The 23,808-nt window shown below is 41.2% G+C and overlaps 1 protein-coding gene across 2 annotated transcripts in view; it reads left to right on the top strand.

Annotated features, from left to right (window-relative positions):
* LOC109820599 (DNA-directed RNA polymerase II subunit rpb1) overlaps nucleotides 16,961–23,808 on the top strand; it is a 10,949-nt gene continuing 4,101 nt past the window's right edge. Inside the window, exons 1-3 of one of the 2 annotated variants that reach the window (XM_020386759.1) lie at nucleotides 16,961–17,442; nucleotides 17,518–17,613; nucleotides 18,193–18,270. In XM_020386759.1, the coding sequence (XP_020242348.1) occupies nucleotides 17,151–17,442; nucleotides 17,518–17,613; nucleotides 18,193–18,270 (466 nt within the window). In that variant the 5' untranslated portion in view covers nucleotides 16,961–17,150. The remainder of the gene's footprint in view (nucleotides 17,443–17,517; nucleotides 17,614–18,192; nucleotides 18,271–23,808) is intronic. The other variant, XM_020386760.1, reaches the window with a different exon arrangement.

The following is a 23,808-nucleotide window of genomic DNA, read 5'->3' as shown; positions in this document are numbered from 1 at the left end:
AGGGGTCTGGGTCATCAACCAAACGCACATCACAAGTGTGCGTTCAAATAAAGAACGACCCTCAGGGGTCTGTTTCATTATCAAAACGCACACCTCAAGTGTGCGTTCAACCAAAACAAGAACCGCAGGGGTCTGTTTCAACATCAAAACGCACACCACAAGTGTGCGTTCAATTAAGACAAGGTCCACAAGGATCTAGTCCATCAGTCAAACACAGGACTCAACCTCGTGTTTATAAACCTAAACGTGACCCTCGTGTTTCGTCTCAAGAACACGACATGGTCCGTAAGGTTCAAGAGGGACAGCATGGATTTAAGGTCCATGTCCAACCCATCCAAGGGCAGGGGGTTCCATCCCCACCTTCACGAGATCTTTCTCAGGTCTCCGACCTGCGTGAATTGCTGTCAAGAGGAAGGCCAACACAGCAAGTGGCTCATTCATGCCAATGTGAGCGGCTCATATCCGCTGTCCTTTCCGAATGCAGCTGTTGCTCATCGACGCCTAGGCAATCGGTGTTTAATAGGTTGACGAATGTCGCTAGGCCTCCCAAACGACAATGTCGCCAGAAGAAGACCTCTGAAGTCGACTACCCCGAGGTTACTATCAACATGGTCGGCAGAGGAAGAGCCTCGCATTCCGATTCTGACGAGTCACAAAGAAGTCATTCCCCAACTGTTAGGGAAATTTGTGACCAGTTCGAAGGAGTATATCGGCATACTCGGACTCGGACAGGGGCTATTTGCCCGGTTAACTATCAAAAGTTAGCCAAAGGGATCACAACAAGTGATGAACATTCGGCAATAGCCGAATCTCAATCTTCGAGCTCGGTCGGACCATAGGAGGTATCTGCTTATATGGTGGGAAATCCCGAGGACATAGCCAAAAGAGTGGATGAACATCACGTCATGCTCCAGGCGCAACAGGAGACACTTCTCCAATTGAAGGACATGTTGGCCCAAGTTCTGGCAGAAAAAGGCCAAAAACCTGAATCTTCCCGGAGGACAACCTCCAAAGGGAAACAGAAAGTGACCGAGCATTCGGATCGTGAGACTCACAACCTGGGATCCTCTTCTGAAGGTGAGAAGGAGGTGGAAAAAGAACTGCATCCTCAGTCCACTAAAATGGATGAACTGGAAGCTCGCCTCAATGCATCGCCAACAGAAGTGAGCTCCGTGAAGAAGGAGTGGTGAGGCCTTATCCTGCTGAGTGGGATATAGCTCCATACCCACCAAAGTTCAAAGCTCCAACTTTGCAACCGTTCGATGGCACAGGATCGCCAAATCAACACATCTACTATTTCAAATCTCAAACTGGAGATGTGGTGGCGAACGATGCCATCCTGACACGCTTGTTCATTGGCACTCTTAAAAGGGTAGCCTTTGAATGGTTTATGAAACTGCCTGCTGGATCTATTCAGAAATGGGTAGATTTGGAAAGGCTTTTCTTAGCTAGGTTCTTCGAGGACGATACGGAAGTTTCTGTCCCAACTCTTCTCGCCACTAAGCAGAGGAAGGGAGAATCCATCAAGGCCTACATGGAGAGATTCCGCAGCATGGCATTGCGATGCCCCTCGGGTATGACTCAGTCAACCCTGGTTGAAACTTGCAGGCATAACTTGCGGACTCAGCTCCTCGCCCATATGGGGGTAGCGGAGTGTCGCTCCTGGAGACAACTTGTTTCGCAAGGAGAACAAGCTGAAGAGATTGTAGTTCGGGTGAAAGCCGAAGAAGCTGCAGAGTCCAAACCGCAACAGCAGCAGCAACACAACCAGAACAACGCCCAGCGGTCTAAGGGAAAAGAGACCCTAGCAGCCGACTACTCTCAAGTACCACCGCCCACGAAGCAGGGCAAAGCTCCCAATAAGCAAAAAGTGCCCAAACAGTATTCCTTCAAGGAGGAGCATGTGGACACTTTATTCCAGCTATTGCAGAAGAACAACAAGTTACAGCTTCCTGAAATTAGGAAGCCAGAGGAGGCAGGGAAGGTAGATGACCCTAATTACTACCGCTATCACAGGTTCTTGGGACATCCTACTAGAAGATGTTACATCTTTAAAGACATCCTCCAGAATTTGGTGGACGCCAAAGTGCTTACTCTAAAACCTGAGCAAAAGACTGTATCCACCAACATGATAGCAGTCCAGTTCGGTGACTTCCCTCCGGTGGCGACCGCAGATGGCGTTGTCCCCATCCACAAGGGAGAAATGCGTCTGAAGAACACTGACTTGCACAGTCAGAGAGACAAAGGATTGATCCCCCTCACCACTCCAAAAGGAGAGATCATGTGGGTTCATCCCGATCTAGTGGGAGACCAACAGTGGACGAATGCCTCGTCCAAGAAGAAAGGAGGCAGGGCTAAATCTTCCAACATGATTAGCCCCTCCATTACTGAGAACGATGATCACCTCAAGACCCTCACAGATTCAGAGGAGGAGAGGATTGCCCTGGCAGCATACCCAGGAGATAACCCTGGCACTCGGTCTGGGAAGGTCTACTTGAAAGACTACAACCAGAATGCTAAAGAAGTTGAGGAACATCCCCAAGACGCTGGGGGTTCTGTACCAAAGAAGCCCACCGATAAAGGGAAACAAAAAGAGCTTCGGTTTAACAGAAATCTCCACCAGGAATCCGGGGAGTCGAGCAATCCCTTCCAATTCAATGTCATGGCATAGTTGGCTAACATACTAGCCAGAATTACGCTATATGAGCTCCTGAGGTTGTCCAAAACCACCAAGGAAGCTCTAATTGAAGCGTTGAAGAATACAGAGAGCTTTATTACCCAAGTCACTCAGATCTCCGAAGATTCTGAAGATCAAACTTGTCGGCAATGTTTGCAAGCTGCAAGAAGTTTGCCCTGTATATCGTTTACTCAAGAAGATATGTAGGTCAAACACAAACACGACAGACCGTTGTACTACACGGGTATATCGGATCTTCCGAAATCAGTCGTGTCCAGGTTGACCCGGGCTCCGCACTCAGCATTATGCCTTATAGGGTCATGCAGGTCTCAGGGATCCCTATGCACAGGTTGCACACTACCCAGACCACCATCTTCGGGTTCAATGCAAATAGCACTCGACCCCTAGGGAAGATCAAACTCAGATGCCAAATTGGAGATCTCAAGTCCGAGGTGACATGCTACATCATAGACGCGGACACTTCCTACAATTTCTTGTTAGGACGACCGTGGATACATGCAAACCGCATTGTCCCGTCTACCCTACATCAGGTCATGAAATATGCCAATGATGAGGGAGAAGTTCAAACCCTAATTGCGGAAAAGTATCCTTTCCGAGGAGTGGAGAACTTTCACACTGATTCCGTTTTCTACTTGGAATCTCAAGAGGTAGACAGCGGAAACGAAGCTGACATTGAACCAGATGCAGAAGAAGATTGTCCATGGGAACTGAACTTAGATGTAATGGGTCAGGATGAGAGTAATAATAATGTACCGAGCGAGGGTGAATGGTACATTAATGAAGATATTCTTTTAGCGTACTTGCCTGATGTGCCCTCTAAAAATAAATCAGTAGAGAATGATTCTAATGCAGGTACCAACCCATGGCACACAATGTGCACAGAGGCATCACTTACATTGCCAATCGAATCTTTCTTTGCTTCAGATGAAAGGTTTTCTTCAAAGTCCCATCCAAAGGGAAAGGGAAAAAGCCGATCTGTTTTGGTAAAGTCAAACCCGAACAACTCAAACGAGGAAGTTCAGAGGAAGATGACGGAGTTCCCCAATTCCATTACCACAAACCCAATTCTATATACTTAATGAAACAAATAGGATATAACTTTAATGAGAAACAGGGTCTGAACTTCGGGAAAGGTAGGCGAACCCCAATCCGGATGTCTCTAACCCCTGAAGGAAAACCTTCGGATTACTATCAAAAAACCGGAAGGGGTTTAGGTTATGTCACAACTCCCCCTGCCTCAGAAAATGAGATCAGCAATTATCTGCGTCAGGACCATTCATCCGGAACCTCTTCATGGGAATCCGACGTCAGTGTTGGACCTTTCTTTAAAAGTTTGACTGTGAACATGGCTTCAACTAGTCACCCCGATGAAGATGCAGGGGGTGACGAAGAGTTAGTCAAATCAACCGACGATCCTTGGATCAAACACCTTAACATCTTGTGGGATATGCGCTTCGAACAACGCGAACCACCCACTGAAGATAAGGTGATCCAGGTCAACATGGGAGATGAGTCTGACCCTAAGCCTATCTTTATAGCCGAAGACTTATCATCATCCGAAAAAGAGGACCTTATATCTCTCATCCGAGAATATATAGATGTCTTCGCTTGGAATTATGAAGATATGCCTGGTCTTGACCCGAAGGTGGCCATGCACCGTCTCAACATCGATCCGGATGTAAAACCCGTTAAACAACAACAACGCAGGTTTCGTCCAGAGATCATGGAATCAATTGAGTCAGAAGTTAAAAAGCTTATAGACTCAGGTTTTGTTAGGGAAGAACAACACCCTGACTGGGTGGCCAACATCGTCCCAGTTCCTAAGAAGAACGGTAAAGTCCGGATATGTATCGATTTCCGCGATCTCAATGCCGCCTGTCCGAAAGATGAATTCCCACTCCCCATCACGGATGTTATGATTGACAACACCTGCGGATATGAAAGGATGTCTTTCATGGACGGATTCTCTGGGTACAATCAGATAAAGATGCACCCGGACGATGAAAAACATACTGCTTTTAGAACACCACTGGGGGTGTATTGCTACACAGTGATGCCCTTCGGCCTGAAAAATGCAGGTGCAACTTATCAACGTGCAATGAACACAATCTTTCACGAACACCTACGAAAGAAGATCGAGTGCTACGTTGATGACATAGCAGTAAAGAGCCAATGTAAAGACGATCATCTTGCAGATCTGAAGACAATGTTCGAAATCATGCGAGCACATCAGCTGAAGATGAACCCGACAAAATCGTTCCTCGGAGTTTCAAGTGGAAAATTCCTGGGATTTATCGTTACTTCCAAGGGAATCTCTCTTGACCCAGAAAAAGTGCGTGCCATCCAAGACATGCCACCTCCGAAGAATCTCAAAGATATCAGGAAAACCATTCCTGTTGTATGTGAGGGACATGGATCATTCTCTTGGTGCTTTGTTAGCCCAGAACAATGATCAGGGTCAAGAGCAAGCCATCTATTACCTGAGCAGGACTATGATGGGAGCCGAACACCGGTATAATCCGGTCGAAAAAGAATGTCTCGCCTTGGTATTCGCAATCCAAAAGATGCGACACTACCTAGTTGGACAGACCATTCAGGTCATCTCTAAAGTGAATCCTTTGAGAGTTCTAATGATAAAACCATCATCTCTAAATTGCCGGCTTGCAAAATGGGCCATTCTCTTGTCATAATACGATATGCAGTTCATGCCTCAAAAGGCGGTCAAGGGTCAAGCACTGGCAGACTTTTTAGCTGATCACCCAGTATCGGGAACGTCCAAGTTGTATGAAGAATTACCGGACGAAGTCGCTGAAGCTTGTGCTACCCAAGAAGCTACGCAAGTGTGGAAGTTATTCTTCGACGGTGCATCCAGAGCAAATCCTCATGGTGCAATTACCGTGGGAGTGGGAATAGTATTAATCTCTCCAAACGGCCACGTAATCCCAAGGGGATTCTCCTTGATCGAACCTTGCACCAACAACGTAGCAGAGTATAATGCTCTGCTATTAGGAATGCAATTTGCTGAAGAACTTAATGTTCGGTACCTCGAGGCTTACGGAGACTCTCAGCTCATCGTTAATCAAGTCCGAGGAGAATACGAAGTACGTCATGAGGATTTGATCCCGTATTACTTCGCAGTGCTAGAGCAAGCTCAAAAGTTAGAAGGCTTCTTTATCGAATACGTGCCAAGAGTTCATAACGCATATGCCGATGCTTTAGCTTCTTTGGCAACTTCCCTAGCCTTGCCACCAGGAGTTGAAGCAACGATTCCAGTCGCGGGACGGAAACTATGCTTTTCCAAGATCCCCATGGAGGAAAACTCAGACGAGACGATGTCAGGAGAAGTCTGTACGGCATTTATGGAGTTCGAATCTAGGGATTGGCGATTCCCATACATCGACTATGCCTTATATGGAATTCTACCTGAGGACCCTAAGGAAGCGGCTGCAATCAAACGAAAAGCCCTCCGATTCTATTACGATGCAGTTTCTCAAGTCTTGTATCGTAAATAACATGATGGAGTCTTACTTCGATGCCTTTCTCAGAAGGAAGCGAAAGAGGCCCTCAAGGAAGCTCACGGCGGAATGTGCGGGGCTCATCAACCTAGAGCTAAATTAGGAGATCGTCTCCGACGAATCGGCTATTATTGGCCGAAGATGTTTTCAGACGCGGTTGACTACGCTAAACGTTGTCACGCATGCCAAATTCATGGAGATTTTATCCACCAAGCACCGGGGAACTTACACCCCACATCGGCGACTTGGCCATTCGAAATGTGGGGTATGGATATCGTCGGACCGATTTCCCCTCTGACGTCCAAAGGATACCGGTTCATTCTAGCTGTAACCGACTATTTCTCCAAATGGGCGGATGCAATCCCGTTGAAAGAAGTCAAGACTTCAAATGTAATCAAGTTCATCAAGCATCACGTCGTTTACCGTTTTGGAGTCCCGGGACGAATAGTTCACGACAACGGGACACAATTCGTCAGCTTTGGGTTTCAAATATTTTGTGACAAATTTAGAATCCAAAGTGTTGCATCTACGGCGTATTATCCACCAGCAAATGGTATTGCAGAAGCTTTTAACAAAACCATAGTGAAGCTTCTCAAAAAATTTGTTTCTAAAAGCCGGCACGATTGGGATGAAAGACTTGGTGAAGGTCTGTGGGCTTATCGCACGACAGTAAGGACCTCTACAAGAGCCACACCCTTCTCTTTGGTATACGGCTGCGAGGCTGTATTACCATTAGAAATCCAGATCCCTTCTCTGAGAGTTGCTATTACAACCGGGCTAACAGAAGAAGAAAAACATCAACGACGTCTGTAAGAACTTGAAGCCTTAGACGACAAACGACTTCAGGCTCAGTAACAGATCGAGTTATATCAAGCCCGTATCTCCAAAGCCTACAACAAAAAGGTTAAGGAACGGATTTTTAAGAAAGGCGACTTAGTTTTGGCCAACAGACGACCCATGGTGATGACTCACAAAACCAAAGGGAAGTTCAATCTTAAGTGGGAAGGACCCTTCGTAATAGAGACAGTCTATTCGAATGGAGCTTATCGTCTCATCAATCAAAAAGGAGATAGGCTCATGATGCCAATCAATGGGAAGTTCTTTAAGAGATACTTCCCGTAAATCATGTAGCCCCCTAAAACCCAGCTAAATCAGGCTGGGGGTTGCCTATTTATAATGTAACTTTGTCTCGTATTTCGTCATGTTAACACTACACCTCTGACGATTGAAATTTTCCAGAATTATTCTAATAAAGAGAGTTTCGATTTCATGCCAGGTTAGCATTATATTTATGGCATTTGCTTTACTTTTCATTGTCCTGAACCAGATTTCAATAAAAGAGATGATGAAAGGCGAAATGATATCATTTTCATTCAATATTGTTAATTTGAATACAAAATGAAGACAATCGAAATGAAAATGATACAAAATTATTCCCTAGCTAAAAAGCGATCCAAGTCCTAAACATCGGGGCTCATCAGTCTAAAAGACTTGAGTTTAGATTTCAGTGCTAATATCTTCTCCTCACGAGCCTTTTTGACTTCCTCTGTTATCTTGCTCTTGAGCTCCTCTTCATTTGCTGCTGCTTCTGCAATCTCTCGCCTAATCTTGTCAGCAGTAACAAACTCATCACAATAGCCCTTGAAAATCTCCTTACAGTAAATAGCTAACCCTTTTATGACTTCCATGTCGCCCGCTAATCGAGCAGTTATCTAAGATTGCTCAATACCAGCACGGGTAAGCTCAATCGCAGTATCCTGAATACGTGTAGCAAAAGCACCCAAGTCTACTTGCACTTGAAGATGTTCCCCGCGCAGGTGAGCAATACGAGAATCTGTTTCAGATAGACTCTTCTAAAGAGCCTCTTGCTGATGTACCTTCAAAGCTCTAGCCTGAGAAAGTGCCCGATCCACTTCTGGTTCGATGGCATCGCGTTGTAGCATTAAGAGGAATTCCAATTCATATTCCAGAATGATAATGCTCTCGCGACAATGTTCAGTCCACAATGCATTCCCCTGGCCCCTAATCTTGGCGAGACACTCCAGCAGATGGGGTTCAAAGACTTTGAAACTCACGTCCCCGAGACTAACAACATCGATGGTCATTTGCATCCAGTACTCCAATTGTTCGATGAGTTTCCTCAAAGTTTCTGAGCTTGGGGGTGGAGCGGTCGGTGGATAAATGAAGCAATTCTCATAATCAGTATGGGTGGGAGTGTGAGCAGCTTCAGATGATAGCTTTTCGGGCATGTCTGGCACTGAACCTAGGACGGTCAATCCCTGCCCACCTATTGGGATCTCAGGACTAGGAGGAGCAGCTGGAAGCATGGTATCCCCGCTGTTTTCAGGAGATGCAGCATGTGCCGACTTTATGGCGTCCCCCATCAACTTAGCTTTCTTGGAATTCTTAGCTGCAACAGGTTTTCGTTTGCGAATTCTTCTATCGTATTCGCCTACCTCTTCAGCAGTGAGAGCCCGCTTCCCTGATGATCTCAAGGAGCGAGGCTCGGGAGGGGGTGCTCCTTCAAGAACCTCTCTAGTGTCCTCGTCTTCAGAAGGCTTTGTAGCAGGCAATTCCTCTGGGATCTCTTCGATTCCGACCGCCTCCCGTTCGCAGGACAGATAATCCTCTATCCCTGGTAGTCGAGTCCTGCTGGAACCACTTCTTGATTTATAAAGTTCTCGGATTTCGTTTATACATGAAGTATAAATGTCATATTCGGGGATTCGAGAAGCTTTGTCGAACCAATCACGAAAATCTACTACGGTGGAACAATTAGGTGGTAAATTAGGCAGAGTAAACTGCGCATGAGTTCCTCGAGAAATAAAGAAATGCCAAGCACGAGCTACTTCATACAGATTCCCGATGTGAGCTAATTGTGGATTAGGGTTACCAACGTAAAGTTGGTCATACCCGAACTGTCGAGCAAAACGTGAAGGAACGTAAGGCTCAATTATGCATCTTTCACCTATTCTGAAAACCAGGTACCCCCCTCTGATAGTGAGAAGCCACTGGAAGGTCCCTGTATTTAAAAGCGAGGACCCTTCGAAGACTACGTCGCCAAACTTCGGGCCTTCTTCTTCAGCCCCATCAAACCGAAGACAAAAGTTGTCTAGCCCGGACTATGTACGCAGTCGTCCATGTGGCTGGCTCAAGCCTTTGTATGAAAGGAATAGAGGTCTCATTATCATGAATAATCCCCCGCATCAAAGAGGGACAGTGCAGCACAAACCAAGCCACTAAATAAGTGTAGGGCATTGGTGTGCGGGGTTGAGAAGTCTTCCAAACTTTCCTCCCAGCAACAATCATCTCCTGGACGTCGAGGAGTTCAGAAACCAAATCCCGTAAGCCCCTCTGCAGACAACCTGTCATTGCCGAGAGAAGGCTTAGTGGTCTTCCATGAGCCAGAATTCGTTGTCGGCTTCAAATCCATCTTCCAAACACGTGTTCCTATAAATGACGTTAGGAGTCTTGATGCGAGCTTTGATACTCCTAGCAGAGCTTACAGCAAGACGGGTCACCTTCAAATCTTTTTGACCCAAATTCTGAAACAAATAATCTGCCCAGGCAGTATGCATAAGACCACCCCCACGTATCCCAGCGACCTGAGCGCAGATGTGGAAATGACATAGCAACTCCAAAAAAGTGTTGTATATCTCAGGACGAGCAGTCTTCAAGAGGGAGAGTTCTTCAGTGGTTGGAATAAATTCTTCGTAGGGCGTTTGCCCGAAGGATAATCCCGATATTGCATGCATCTCATGGAGAGCAAATCCTAACTCCCCAACAGGTGTGAAAAAGGTGCAGCTATCCGGGTTGTATCGCTCCAACATGGCGAAGAAGCAGGGATAGCTCTGAGTGATCCCACGTCTCGTGGCCTGTACTGGTATCATAAGGCCAGACTGAGCAAGAGGCTCCTTGAGTTCCTCGAGGACAAAATCCACCATCCGAGTCCACCAACCATCTTCTCCAGAAAACAACCAACCAGGAGAATGGAAGGCTTGTGTAGGAAATTCGCCTTGAGCAGCAATAAATCGGCGTACGAAAATGTTCGCTGGAAGAAGTGTCTCCTGAGCGGGGTCCTTTATCTCAAATCTGCCAGGTCGCAGACCTTTGAGTTGTCCGCCAATCTGAACATGAGATGATCGACCAGACCCAAACGAGAAGTTTTCCTTCTCCTTGACGAGATCGAAAGCCAAGCCCCTGCGTCCACCAACACTTAGGAAGTAGGAAAGCGAGTACATTCTCTTCATGCTTGGAAGGAAAAGTAAATGATCATCGACTCTTCGCAGCATTCGGGAGTCTTCTACATACCCAGCTTGTCCATCAACAGATATATGGTCGCCGAATAAAAATGAGGGTTTGACAAATTGATCCAGACCCACAGGAGTTTCCAGATCCAGATCGGTGATTAGAGCCCTGAGGGTGGAACACTCAGCAAACCTAATTAAATGTGTTCACTCCAAACTTGGGAAAGTGCATAAAGGAATTTCTCTACGGAGACCAAAAGCTCTCCCCACTTCTGGATCATCAGTGTAGTTGAAATGCTGCTTCGGCAGAAGTGGTACATTGGGAAAAAACACTGTAAAATCAGAAGCAACAGTTAGTACCAGAAAGAGGTTGCTAACATGAAACAAACACGAAGAGTAAGTTCTACGTGGCAAGCTTTAAATACAAGAGCCAACCCTTGTATTAATACTTGAACGTAGAGGTCAAACCCTGCGTTACAACACTTGAACGCAGAGGTCAAACACTGCGTTACAACACCTGAACGCAGAGGTCAAACCCTGCGTTACAACACCTGAACGCAGAGGTCAAACCCTGCGTTACAATACTTGAACGCAGAGTTCTAAGCCTGCATTTCCAATTTTTAACACAGAGTCCTAAACTCTGCGTTCCCAATTTTAACATAGAAACTTAACTCTATGTTCCTTAAACGCAGTCTTAAGTCTGCGTTTCCAATTTGTAACACGGAGCAGTAACTCTGCGTTTCTGATAGAAAACGAGTCATCTTTCTCGTTGATAAGGACCCATCTAGGGTTTTCATAAAACTTGTCGAAACAAGTTGCCATGACCACCGCTTACCACAGCACCGAGGTCCATGTGACAACGACAGCAATGTCGAAGCGCTTGCCAGAACAGCGACATCGTCGGTGTTCTCGGCCGCGGCGCCTCCAAAGCCGCCTTGCCAACCTTCTTGGAACCCGAACTCATCCTCTTGGGCGCCATGTGGGTGATCTCAATCGGAGAAGACGGAGTTCGTCGGGGAGAATTAACCGAAAATCAACGGAAACGAGAATTCTCGTTCTTGGAACTAAGCAAGGCAAAAGAGTCGAATGACTCTTGATGTGACCCTACGGGCCTATTTATAATAGCCGTCGGGCTGTTAAATCGGTTCGGGACTCTAAGAAAGAATCCCAAGCAAATATAAAACGTGATCTTCCACGTTAATGGATAAAGTCGGTTAGACTTTAACGCAGAGTTACCTCTGCGTTCAAATTCTTCAAACGCCAGGCCTAGACCTGCGTTGCAATGGTTCTTAACTCTGCGTTTCGAACCTCAAACGCAAAGGTCACCTTTTTTGCGTTGCAATTATCCTAAACGAAGGATCCACCTTGGTATTTTCAAACATGATACTTATTCCAAAAAGTTCATGAACCCTTTTAACATGACATTATTAAACCTTGGTATTTCCTTAGCAGGTTTAAAATCATCGTCAGGTTAATATTACACCTCAAACGGATGTCATATCCCACAGAGCTTGAGTTTTGTTTACATCGTTGTATCAATGATTCCTCTGTCAAAATCCACTTATTGATTCTCATCAAAAGAACAATAAGTCTCCAAAATCATTCAAATCATGATCAATTTACTAACTCTCCCTAACAGAGTAGTAAATATTCAATTTATCGGCTCTCCTTAATAGAGTGATAAAATTCTTAAAATCTTGTTCAAATCACAAGTATCACAATTCATCGCTCCAATGATGAAACACTTAGCAGTCTTCCTCAGAGAGGCGCTACGATACCCTTTCCCCACAGATGTCACGTTAACACTACACCTCTGATAAAAATCCACTTATCGACTCTCTTCAATAGAGCGATAAGTCCTCAAAATTGCTTCCATAGCAATATTCTTCTTGTCACGTTAACACTACACCTCTGACAAAAATCCACTTATCGACTCTCCTCAATAGAGCGATAAGTCCTCAAAATTGCTTCCATAGCAATATTCTTCTTGTCACGTTAACACTACACCTCTGACAAAAATCCACTTATCGACTCTCTTCAATAGAGCGATAAGTCCTCAAAATTGCTTCCATAGCAATATTCTTCTTGTCACGTTAACACTACACCTCTGACAAAAATCCACTTATCGACTCTCTTCAATAGAGCGATAAGTCCTCAAAATTGCTTCCATAGCAATATTCTTCTTGTCACGTTAACACTACACCTCTGACAAAAATCCACTTATCGACTCTCTTCAATAGAGCGATAAGTCCTCAAAATTGCTTCCATAGCAATATTCTTCTTGTCACGTTAACACTACACCTCTGACAAAAATCCACTTATCGACTCTCTTCAATAGAGCGATAAGTCCTCAAAATTGCTTCCATAGCAATATTCTTCTTGTCACGTTAACACTACACCTCTGACAAAAATCCACTTATCGACTCTCTTCAATAGAGCGAATCCTGTCACGTTAATATCACACCTCTGACAACCAATCCACTTATCGACTCTCTCCAATAGAGCGATAAGTCCTCAAAATTGCTTTTATAGCAATATTCTTCTTGTCACGTTAACACTACACCTCTGACAACCCACTTATCAATCCTCGTCAATAGGATGATAAGTCCTCAAAGTTGCTCCGATCGCAACAAATTCCCGTCATGTTAACACCAAACCTCTGACAATCCACTTATCAATCCTTTTCAATAGGATAATAAGTCCTCAAAGTTGCTCCGATTGTAACATTCGCTTGTCACGTTAATATCAAACACCTCTGATAAAATCAACTTATCGACTCTCTCCAATAGAGCGATAGGTCCTCAAAGTTGCTCCGATCGCAACACTTTCCACTTATCGACTCTCGTCAATAGAGCGATAAGTCCTCAAAGTTGCTCCGATCGCAACACTTTTCACTTATCGACTCTCGTCAACAGAGTGATAGGTCCTCAAAGTTGCTCCGATCGTAACACTTTTCACTTATCGACTCTCGTCAACAGAGCGATAAGTCCATAAAAATACTGTTAAGTTAACATCATACCTCTAACAGTCAAACCCCCTAGTGAACTTGTTAATCATTTTCCAACAAGAATAGCAAGTTTTTATTATCTAGTGAACTTGTTAATCATTTTCCAACAAGAATAGCAAGTTTTTATTATAAAATCCCCAGCGGATTAATTATTTTCTGGAATTATCCTAGTGATAATAAAGAAAATTTCTGAATTTCACTCTAAGTGAAAATTCATGCCAAGTTAATATTACACCTCTGGCGTTTCTAACTTTCTTTCAGTGTTTCAAGTAACACAGGAAGAAATAACGACAAAGTCCACGTATTCAACATCGTGGCAGGTTGTTATTAATAACACCGAAATCCATGTCTTACACATATGTGGGACTTTATCTCGATCCCTAATTAGAGATAAGTCTACGCCTAACACACGTTGCCGGTTAGTCTTTTACCGTGAAAAGGACATCAAAATCCATACCTCACACGCATGGGGGACTTTATCTCGATCCCTAATTAGAGATAAGCCTACGCCTAACACGCGTTGTTGGTTAGTCTTTTCCCGTGAAAATGACAAAGTCTATGTATTCAAAATCATAGCATTAAGTCTAAGATGGTTCATTCTCTTAGCACAACGTTACATGTGGAACGGACTTAGACAATCCACATGCTAGCCCGACTCAAATGATAGTCGGTAAAGGCTTATCAAATCCGTTGATGGCTGAGGGTTTGCCAAAAATCCTATGCACGTTTGTAGGCCCATCAGCTTAATGGATGTGAGCCGAGACTTAAAACAGATGAGCCAAAGACAAGTCTCAAAGGCTTAGTCAAAAATGCACGGAAGTCACTTCCATATCTTAAGTCAAAACGTTGAGGTCACACCCGTGTTCCAAATTCAACATGCAAGGGTAAGACCCGCATCTCAAGTTCAAAATGCAGGGTCCACCCCCACATTCCAGAAAAAGGATTATGGCGCATACCTTCACACAGGTCCTACGTAGCAAATCCTTTCAACCAAGATGCCTTCGAAGCAAATGCAGAGAACAAATCATTTACCATAAGGAATCAACAGCTCCAAGATCAGAGTTGAGATCCAAAGTATTCCGAAAATTTGTCCCAGTCAACCGCGAGCTTTCGAAAACTTTGGAGGGGGTTCTGTAGGCTGTCAAAAAATCACAATAGATAGCTGATCCCCATCAAAACACCGATGATAGAAGTTATAATCTGACGACTTTTAGAAGGTTACAATTTGAAGACTTTCACGTAGACTGATGAAGGTTACAATCTGACGACTTTCACAACAACTGATGAAAGTTCTAATTCAACAGCCTTCACAATCAACATCGAGAGTTACAAATTAATGACTCTCATATTATCAAGAGCTAAAGGTAAGGATTACAATCTGACGATCCTCACAAAAGTTCAAAAAAAAAAAAAAAATTATAATTGACAATCTCTTCAACGCGAAGGTCGCGTTTGACCATTTCAAATCATTGAAACGGTCCTCCACTTAATAGGGCAACTAACCTCCATTATAGAGCTAATTAAGGGGGGTAGTTATACCCATTAAACTCCTACAAATAGGTAGTTTTCACAGAAAAATAGAGCTGGTGGTAGAGGGCTAGACGAAATTAAAAGAAAGGGAGAACAAGAGAGGAGAAGAAAGGTCAGATTTGCGCAGTTGTGATCGGCGTGACGATCAGACCCTCATCCGTGGTCCAATCGATGTGAAATTTGGAGAGTAGCTTCTACACTCGTCTTTCCTAATTCTGAACGGTGGAGATTGCTTTCTATCGGTTAGATTTGGAGATATGAAGGTTTTACCGAAGCTGGTCGTTCCAGGAGTGCAGAGAAAAGTCAGATTTGCGCAGTTGTGATCGGCGTGACGATCGGACCCTCATCCGTTGTCCGATCGATGTGAAATTTGTAGAGTGGCTACTACACTTATTGTTCCTAATTATGAACAGTGGAAATTTCTTTCTATCGGTTAGATTTGTAGATATAGAGGTTTTACCGAACCTATAAAGGACTGGCGGTGCTTTTTTGAGATCGGCCGAAGAGAGAAAGAGATCAGCTACTCTTTTGAAATGATTGAACTTGCTTTGTTATCATCAACTCTTTTTAGAGTTTCCCTAACTCGATCAGAGTTTTAAAACTTGTTTAGCAAGTTCTTCTGATCAACAATTGATCAGTCATTCTTGGCTAAAAGGATTTTTAATCCCTTCTGAAATTAACTCTTTCAAAAGAGTTTCTTAACTCGGCTAGAGTTTCAAACTTATTCAAACAAGTTCTCTTCAATATCCTACAGGACTGGAATTTTTGGGAGAGATCAAACCACCAAAGGTTGATCGGTTTCTAACAGTAAAACCGCATAAGATTAAGGTGAGCTGGCATCAAAACCGCCTAAGGTCAACAAATCTCAACAGTTCAACAACACGAAGGAGGAGATCTTTTGAAGATCAAGGAACTGATCAACGATCAGTTAATCAAATCCCAAAGGATCCTTTCATCAAGGGCATCATTAACTTGGCAATTAACCGAATCTTCGGTTCCAACAACTTTTTTACAGAGTTTCAACTCGCTCTGAGTTTTGAAACTCATTTAAGAGTTCGTGATTAAGTTTGTAACCCAAATTAATCACATCAAACCAGATATTCGGTTTTCAACAACTCTTGTCAGAGTTTTCAACTCGTTATGAGTTCTTTGCACTCATCAAGAGTTCTAAACCGAAGTCATCAAGCAATTCAATCGGTTTCGTGAGATAGAACGGTCGGATCGTCAACGGAGAGCAAGTTCAATACAAGCATTCGAAGGAGGCACTCCACCGCTACCAAGAAGAACCCAGTTTTAAACAAAGGGGAGAATCAAATTCATTTTCTTTTCTTTTGTAATCGGAATCCAAATTGTAATTGATTTTGAGAGGAATACAAGTCAAATTTTCTTTCATTGTCTTTTTACTGCAAATTTCCAACAAACACAGACATATCAAATTTCAGTTCCATCATGGTGGTTGATCGAAGAGTTAATTTTAATAAAATTGCTTTATCACCTGAGGAGATCGTGCAAATGATAGCCTTCTCAGCCATTAATGAAGGGAAGGTAGGAGTCATAGAGAGAATTTTAGGACAAGAGGGGTAATGATAATTGAAGAGCAAAAATTCTAACAATAAAATAAAGAGTTATTGCTCATGATAGAGAAAAATGAGGAAAAATTTTTCTTCAATTTCATCATCAGATCGCCATTAATGGGATCTGACATTCACAAATATTGTGACCTGATGGGAGCGCGACATCTTGGGGAAGAAGAATGACATTTTAGGGTTTACATAGAAATACAGTAGCTTAGCGCTATACGGCTGATGTGGAGCAGCCCGAATACATTAACTAAGCTTTTTTTGGGTCTAATCAACAATGGGAAAAGATTGAAGGGCTCAGTCGCATGAGGTTCTCCATACTGGGGCCTTGACACAAGTTTCCCTTTCTTTAATAGGTATTATAGATGCAGATTTTAGCTTTGTTAACACGTACCAAACTCTCCTGGTCAATTCCCAAATCAGAATAGAGAGGGGGGGGCCTCAAAATTCTTTTCTTTTGCAAACGATTAAACCCTAATTCCTCTCAGTTCTTCAACCTCTCTCAAACCCTAAACCCTAATCTCCACGCCCATCGACTTCGCTCATCTCAATCCGTCTTCTTCTTCTTCTTCCATGGACGAATCATCTCAGAAGAGGAGAGAGAGGCTCCAAGCCATGAGAGCCGACGCCTCAAACCAATCCCAGCCTCTCTCATCCTCCTCCTCTTCTTCTCCAACTCAAGGCCTTTCGAATCCTCTAGTCAACTCCGATGCCAACGAGAGAACGCCTAAAGCTCCAAGATTCCATTACTACACCGACCCAATGGCCGCCTTCTCCGGTTCCAAGGCGAGTAATCACCCCGAGAGCTTCTCTGCTCCAATTCGAGGCCGTTCGCCTCTTTCCCATCCCTCGAATCGACCAAACGGTAACTCTCTTGCTTCTTTACGGGTAGAAATTTTGAATTTTGAGCATGATTTTGCAATTCTTTAATCCCCTGCAGTGGTTGGCAGCAGCGGCTTTTATCGCGCTCCTGAGAGCTTCTCCTCTCCGATTCGAAGCCCTTCGCCTCACTCGTATGCATTGAATCGACCCATTGGTAATTTTCTTATTTCTTTATAGAAATTTGGAATTTTGACACAGCTAATATTTGGGATTGAAATTGTTTTTTTAATGTGAATTTTGTATTCAGTAAAAAAAAATTGGAGCTTTGGGCCAAATTGACACCTTTATGCTAATGGTGATTTGAAATATGAAACTTGCAATGGAATTTTCTCCCATTTTCATTTTTTCCGTTCTTCTTTTTCTAAAGGACATAATTAACATGCAAATTTGAAAATTTGACATTGAATGGCGTTAATATTGGCTGTGAGTTTTCTTGCTAGTTCTAGCGAATGATATTCCGTCAGATATATCTAGTTTGATTGAATTATTCTCAAAAGCTTCATATGTTTGGACTTTGGACGCACTTTGGCCTTCACTTTAAGGCTTTGAAGACGTTAGCATATTACCTGTTTCTTCTTATATTAATGCTTATTTTTCTAGAGTTTTAATAAATTATTAGTAATCATTTATTATTATTTTTGTATTTTATGAATTTATTATTTTTTAAAGCTTTTGGAAAGTGCTGCAATTTGAATTTTGATCATAGTTTTATGATATCTTAATTCTCCTACAGCGGTTGACAACTATTATCGCTCTCCTCAGAGCTTCTCCTCTCTGATTCGAACCCCTTCACTTCTTTTGTATGCAAATGGTATTATTTTGCTTCTATTAGTTCTTTCCTTGGAATTTTGAATAATATTATTATATTTGTTGTTTTTACCTGCTTTGACATCTGCAAGCATTATTTTTTTAGCATGATTTCTTCATTATAAAGGGTTTGTTTCTTATGTTTGAAGGATTGATATTTTTCTATGTGAATTTTCTTTTTGGAAAAAAGGTGAGCTTTGGGCTAAAATTTAACACCTTTATGTTAATGCTGAATTTTGCAAATTGCCTTTTTTATTTCCTTTCCAATATGAAGTGATGTGCATCTGTAGGACAGAATTTACACGCAAATATGAAATTTTGTGATGAATTGTCATATTTTTGGCTGTTAGTTGAGTTGCTAGTTCTAGTTCTTGACATTTCTATGATATAATCTAGTTCACTAGCATTTTTCTTTTGTAAGATGCATTGCTAACCCATGATTTAACTCCAGGATCCAATGCATGTTAGCCTAGGTTGCATAGGTACGGGTATTGTTATGGGTACAGATATTGGTACGGGACAAAATATTTGTAAAAGGGCGGGTACAATGACACAACTGTATATATGTGTGTTATGTACATTTATATGTATTAAAATTAATAATTTACATAAGATCAATATTAAAGTAAATAATTTACATAAGATCAATATTAAAGTTAATAATTTACATAAGATCAATATTGTTTTTTCATTTACATAAGATCAATATATAAGAAACATATGAGAAGTGTAGAATATACATCGAAAAAGTGTACGAGGAGTGTTTTAAATTAAAATATTTATTATATAATTGAGTATACGTTCGAACAAATATATGCGTGTACTCAAGAAGCGTCCAACAAATATATGCGTGAACAAATATATACGTTCGAAAAAGTGTACGTTGTTACATTTCATCTAATTTTTTAGAGCAAAATGTCATTTGATATAATGGGAAAATCATGATATCTCACGCAACAATTACCAAATGTGGTATATTATTTTGCGACAAGCCATATAAAAGGATATATCGGCAAACATATCAGCTGATATATCAGCCATATCAGGGATATATCGCTGAAAATAGCCAAAAAGCGGTAAAGTATATTTGGGAACCATATCGGTTGCCACAAGCCTTGTAAAAGGATATATTGAGCGATATATTGGGCCAAGTCAGGGATATTTAAAAGAATGGTTGGGAGCACTAAAACAAGATATATTGATCGTAGATTATATAAAGGAGGTTGCACTTCAGTACTTAGCAAATTTGAATGAGAAAAGGCATTATTATAGTTTAAACAACACATTGGAAGAAGCCTTTATTACCTTTCTGGCATTTTATCTTTTGTCGTGTTAATCAAATACTACATGGATTAACATTGCATGTCAGTTTGTGACAGAAGTCCTTGTCACTTTGTGCTTTGATTTCATCAAGAGCATGATTTAGTATTATGTTCAAGTAGTGGTGCAAGTCATCTAGCTATTTTATTTTATTTTATTTTATCTGCTATTATCTTTGTGGAAAAATTCTAACGTGCTCGTTGTACAAAAATTTTCACACAGGTTTGTTGTTTTCTTGTGTCCTGCATAAATTTTGTTGGTAGGAGGTAAAATAGGCTAATATGGGATTGTTGCTGCTTGAGTTTCCTTCTTATAAGGTTCCTATCCGCCTTGTTGCATGTTTACTTAAATTTCCTACAGTATGTAACTTCCATAGCTACTTGTACAGACAGGATACTAGCATTTTCATATAAAAGATATACTGATACTGAGTATAACATGTTGAAATAAGTTATTGATCAAGTTGAATACTTGAAGGGGAGCCTTGGTGTAACGGTAACAGTTGTCGCCATGTGACCTGGAGGTTGGAGGCCACGGGTTCGAGTTGTGGAAACAGCCTCTTGTATAATTGCAAGGCAAGGTTACATATAATAGGCCCAAATTGGTCTGAACCATTCCTGGACCTGGTGGATATTGGGAGCTTTATGTAAGGAGGTTATCAAGTTGAGTATCTGTTGCATTAGTAAATGCATTATGTTTGCTATTCTGCATGTGCCTTTACTCTTCTCAAATGTAAGCCAATTCCTATGTGCTTTGGAGAGATTTTCCATGTCAGCCTTAGGCTTTCCCTTGAGCCAAATTAGTACTTTGGCTACTTGCTTCCAGAAGATGTGTAAAGGGTTAAAACTGTATTGTTCTGAAATTCTGAAAGAGCCTTGGAGGATGATAAATTTTCTTTGTCAAACACATTATCAATTCTTGCAATAGGGTTTATTCAGAATAAATTCTTGTAATATGACTCTTTCAGAACTTGGATTCATGACCTTTTAATGCTGATCTGGGGTCTAGAAGTTGTATGCAAAAAGAATATGGCTTGAAATAGGCAAAGGGAGAAACTATCATAGTGCCACCACAACATATGAATATAGAAACAAGAAACAATTTCTGATGGGTTGCATTATGCAAGTAGTGGAGTAGCCTTAGAAACACAAGAGCCTGACTGAGTTTGCCCAGATATAGCATGGACTAAGTGCTGATGTCGAGATCAAATTGAGTGTGCCCCAGATATAAGATGAACTTACTGGTCATGTCTGGAACTGCATTTGTTCTAGTACTTCTAAGCAAAAAGGTTAAAGAATATAGGATAATTGAGCTAGCATACTCCTTGTGCCATTTCTTTCCTTGCTCTCTCTATTTATATGACCTTTTTAAGGTCGTTCCTAACTCCTTCATTAAGGTTCCCATGTGTTGCATATGAACCTGTGTCAGTATCAGCCGAATCAATTTGGCCCGTGCTTCACTGTATCTGTTAGGATTTTCTCTTTGGATAAGAATTCAGTAGTATCTTGAATGAAAGAAGCGTTAAAAGTCATCTAGAGGCATAGTCATCCTGGGGCGTAGCTTTGGCCAGTACCATCTTAAAACTTTTTGAGCCATAGTATAAAAATTCCCAGAATTTTTAGCTTTGCTGTGATCATCAGTTGCCTCTATTCAAACTTACTAATTTGCAAGTTACACATATATTTAGTTGAATCTTCCTTCTTACCAACTTGCCAAACAATTTCTGCATTCCTTTATAAAATGGGCTATTTAGATATTACACCCTCAAATTTTCAATAATTCCATATTATTTCTTCAAATCTCAATAGTTGATCATTAGTCCCTCAAATGCTAGTGTTACTGCAATTTGCTCCCTCCATGACCAGAATACCTCGGCTAATGTTTTTTGATTGTTCATTTGCAATTTGGCACTCTAAAGTTTACACCTGTTTAAACGTTGATGCCCCCGAAGTTCTTTTGACACTTTGATATGCCAAATTTTACATATTTTTAACTTTGATACCCTAAAATTTTTTGACACTTTCATATCATAAAGTTAACATATTGATAGCCTCAAAGTTTTTTTTTACTTTGATATCCAAGATTTACATATTTTTTAACTTTGACACCCTAAACTTTTTGACATTTTAATACCGCAAAGTTTACACACTTTTTTAAATTTCATACTAAAAAGATGCCACATTTTCTAACTTCAATACCCTTAAGTTTTGGGGTATCAAATTGTCAAAAACAGAAGTTTGGGGTATTAAAGTGAAAAAAAGTATAAACTTCATTGTAACAAAAGTGCTAAAAAAATAATGTATCAAAGTTAAAAATGGTGTAAACTTTAGGGATCAAAGTGTCAAAAAACTTTGGTTATTAAAGTTAAAAAGGTGGAAACTTTAGAGCACTAAAGTGCAAATAACCTTCTTTTTGAAGAAGATGTGTTTTCAGATAGAAATCATAACTAAAGGTATTTTGGTCATTAAGGGACCAAATTGCAAGACTTCTTAGGATTTGAAGGACTAATGAGTAATTATTCAAGATTTGAGGCACTAATATGGAATTATTCAAGATTTGAGGGACAAATATCTAAATAACCCTTATTAAATTTGGTTCCAACAGTCTACATCTAGGACGTAGGGACAGTTGACTCCATGTCGCATGTCCAAGTAACAATCATGACTTGTTTATATAACAAATACGGGTGGAGATTTTTTTAGAATATGAAATAATTTTTACGAAGGTAATTTTAGAAGAAATTTAGTAAAACATGTAGATAAGGAAATTAATTTGTTTGGTAAAGTGGCTTTTGGCGTAATTTGATTGGCATAATTTGATTTGCTAATAGAATGAACCAACTATTGAGATAGATGTCAAACACAAATCATCGATCATCATGCTTAATTCATGTTTGCATCAACTAATCACTTCGATTCTTATGATCCCATTCACTATCATTTTGTGTTGAAGTACTGGATACTGGTACAATATTGTCGTGAAATGCAGCATTGGTTTATGTTTCACCTCTGTTAGTTTCACAATTAATTGACATTTAATTTTTTAGCCATATTCAAATAAATTTCGTCAAAATCACTTGAAGCTCATATAAACCTCGATTGATCTTTATAATCCACTATCTAGGAGCAATATAATGCTAAGCACGAGGGCACCCTTCATCGTTAGTTGGCAATTCTTGCCATTGCACTTTTCATTCTTCTTCTCCTTCTTTTGTTTCTTTGTTTTTATTTGATATTTTCTTGTCGCCTGTATTACAGGGGTTAGCTCTCACTTATTGTTGATTAAACTTCAAAGGCATGCTTTGTCAAGAGTGAGAAAAGAAAAAAGAAAAAGAAAAAACGACAATGACACACGTCCCTTATAATTTTTATATCTGATTTCATGTGTATCTTTTGATATGAACTTGGATTTTTCAGTTACAACTTGAGAGGGAACAAACTCTATTTACCATATTCTGTTCCAGGACAAGAATTCCTATGAATCGGAAAGAACTATATCTTGTGTATCATTCAATTTTTGTGATCTCAGGTGTGTAAGAAGTTTGTATACTCTGACAGCTTGATCAAGGCTAAAGAGCAGTCATTCTCTAATTAGATGAGGTGTTCAAGATTTGGCTTTAGGTAGTCTTGAGTTCTCTTGTGTATGCAACTCATTGGACCTCTGCATTCTTGTCAACCTCTCTTTTATCCCACTCTTCCTTATGTAAGGAGGTTTTTATGGTTATATTTTTCTTATAATATCTCTAGTATCACGGAACTCAGTGTGCTTTATGGCATGGAATGCTTGAACCTATGATTATCATTTCCTTGAACTTACAGTGCAATGCTTTTAGTTTTATAGTTCTCTTATCATCTGCAGCAGGTAGTGCCTAAGGGCATCAGGTGTTCCAGAAGCCTTATTTTTGTCACAGAAATGTGCCATTGAGCAAGTGTGAAGTCAGCTATTGTAATTCTTTACCAATTCTTGCTCCTCCCCTTTTTCTCTTTAGATCTAGCATGAATCTATTTTGACTTTACCCTCGTAGTATTATGTATGTATGCACACACATACATATGGGGTAGTGGATATGAGTTGGAAGCTCGTTAGGTAGAATGCTAGCTTCCAAGAGATAGAAGTGATGAGGTTCGTCCATTAGGAAATAACTAGTAATCTCTTAATCTCGTTTCAGATCATGGATTTGATCACTAGTAATCTCTTTTCAGATCATTTATGTACATTTGTG

The sequence above is a fragment of the Asparagus officinalis genome, chromosome 8, assembly GCF_001876935.1.
Source record: "Asparagus officinalis chromosome 8, Aspof.V1, whole genome shotgun sequence".
Classification (NCBI taxonomy): domain Eukaryota; kingdom Viridiplantae; phylum Streptophyta; class Magnoliopsida; order Asparagales; family Asparagaceae; genus Asparagus; species Asparagus officinalis.
Note: the sequence above shows the minus strand (reverse complement) of the source record. Positions and strands in the feature narration are given on the sequence as shown.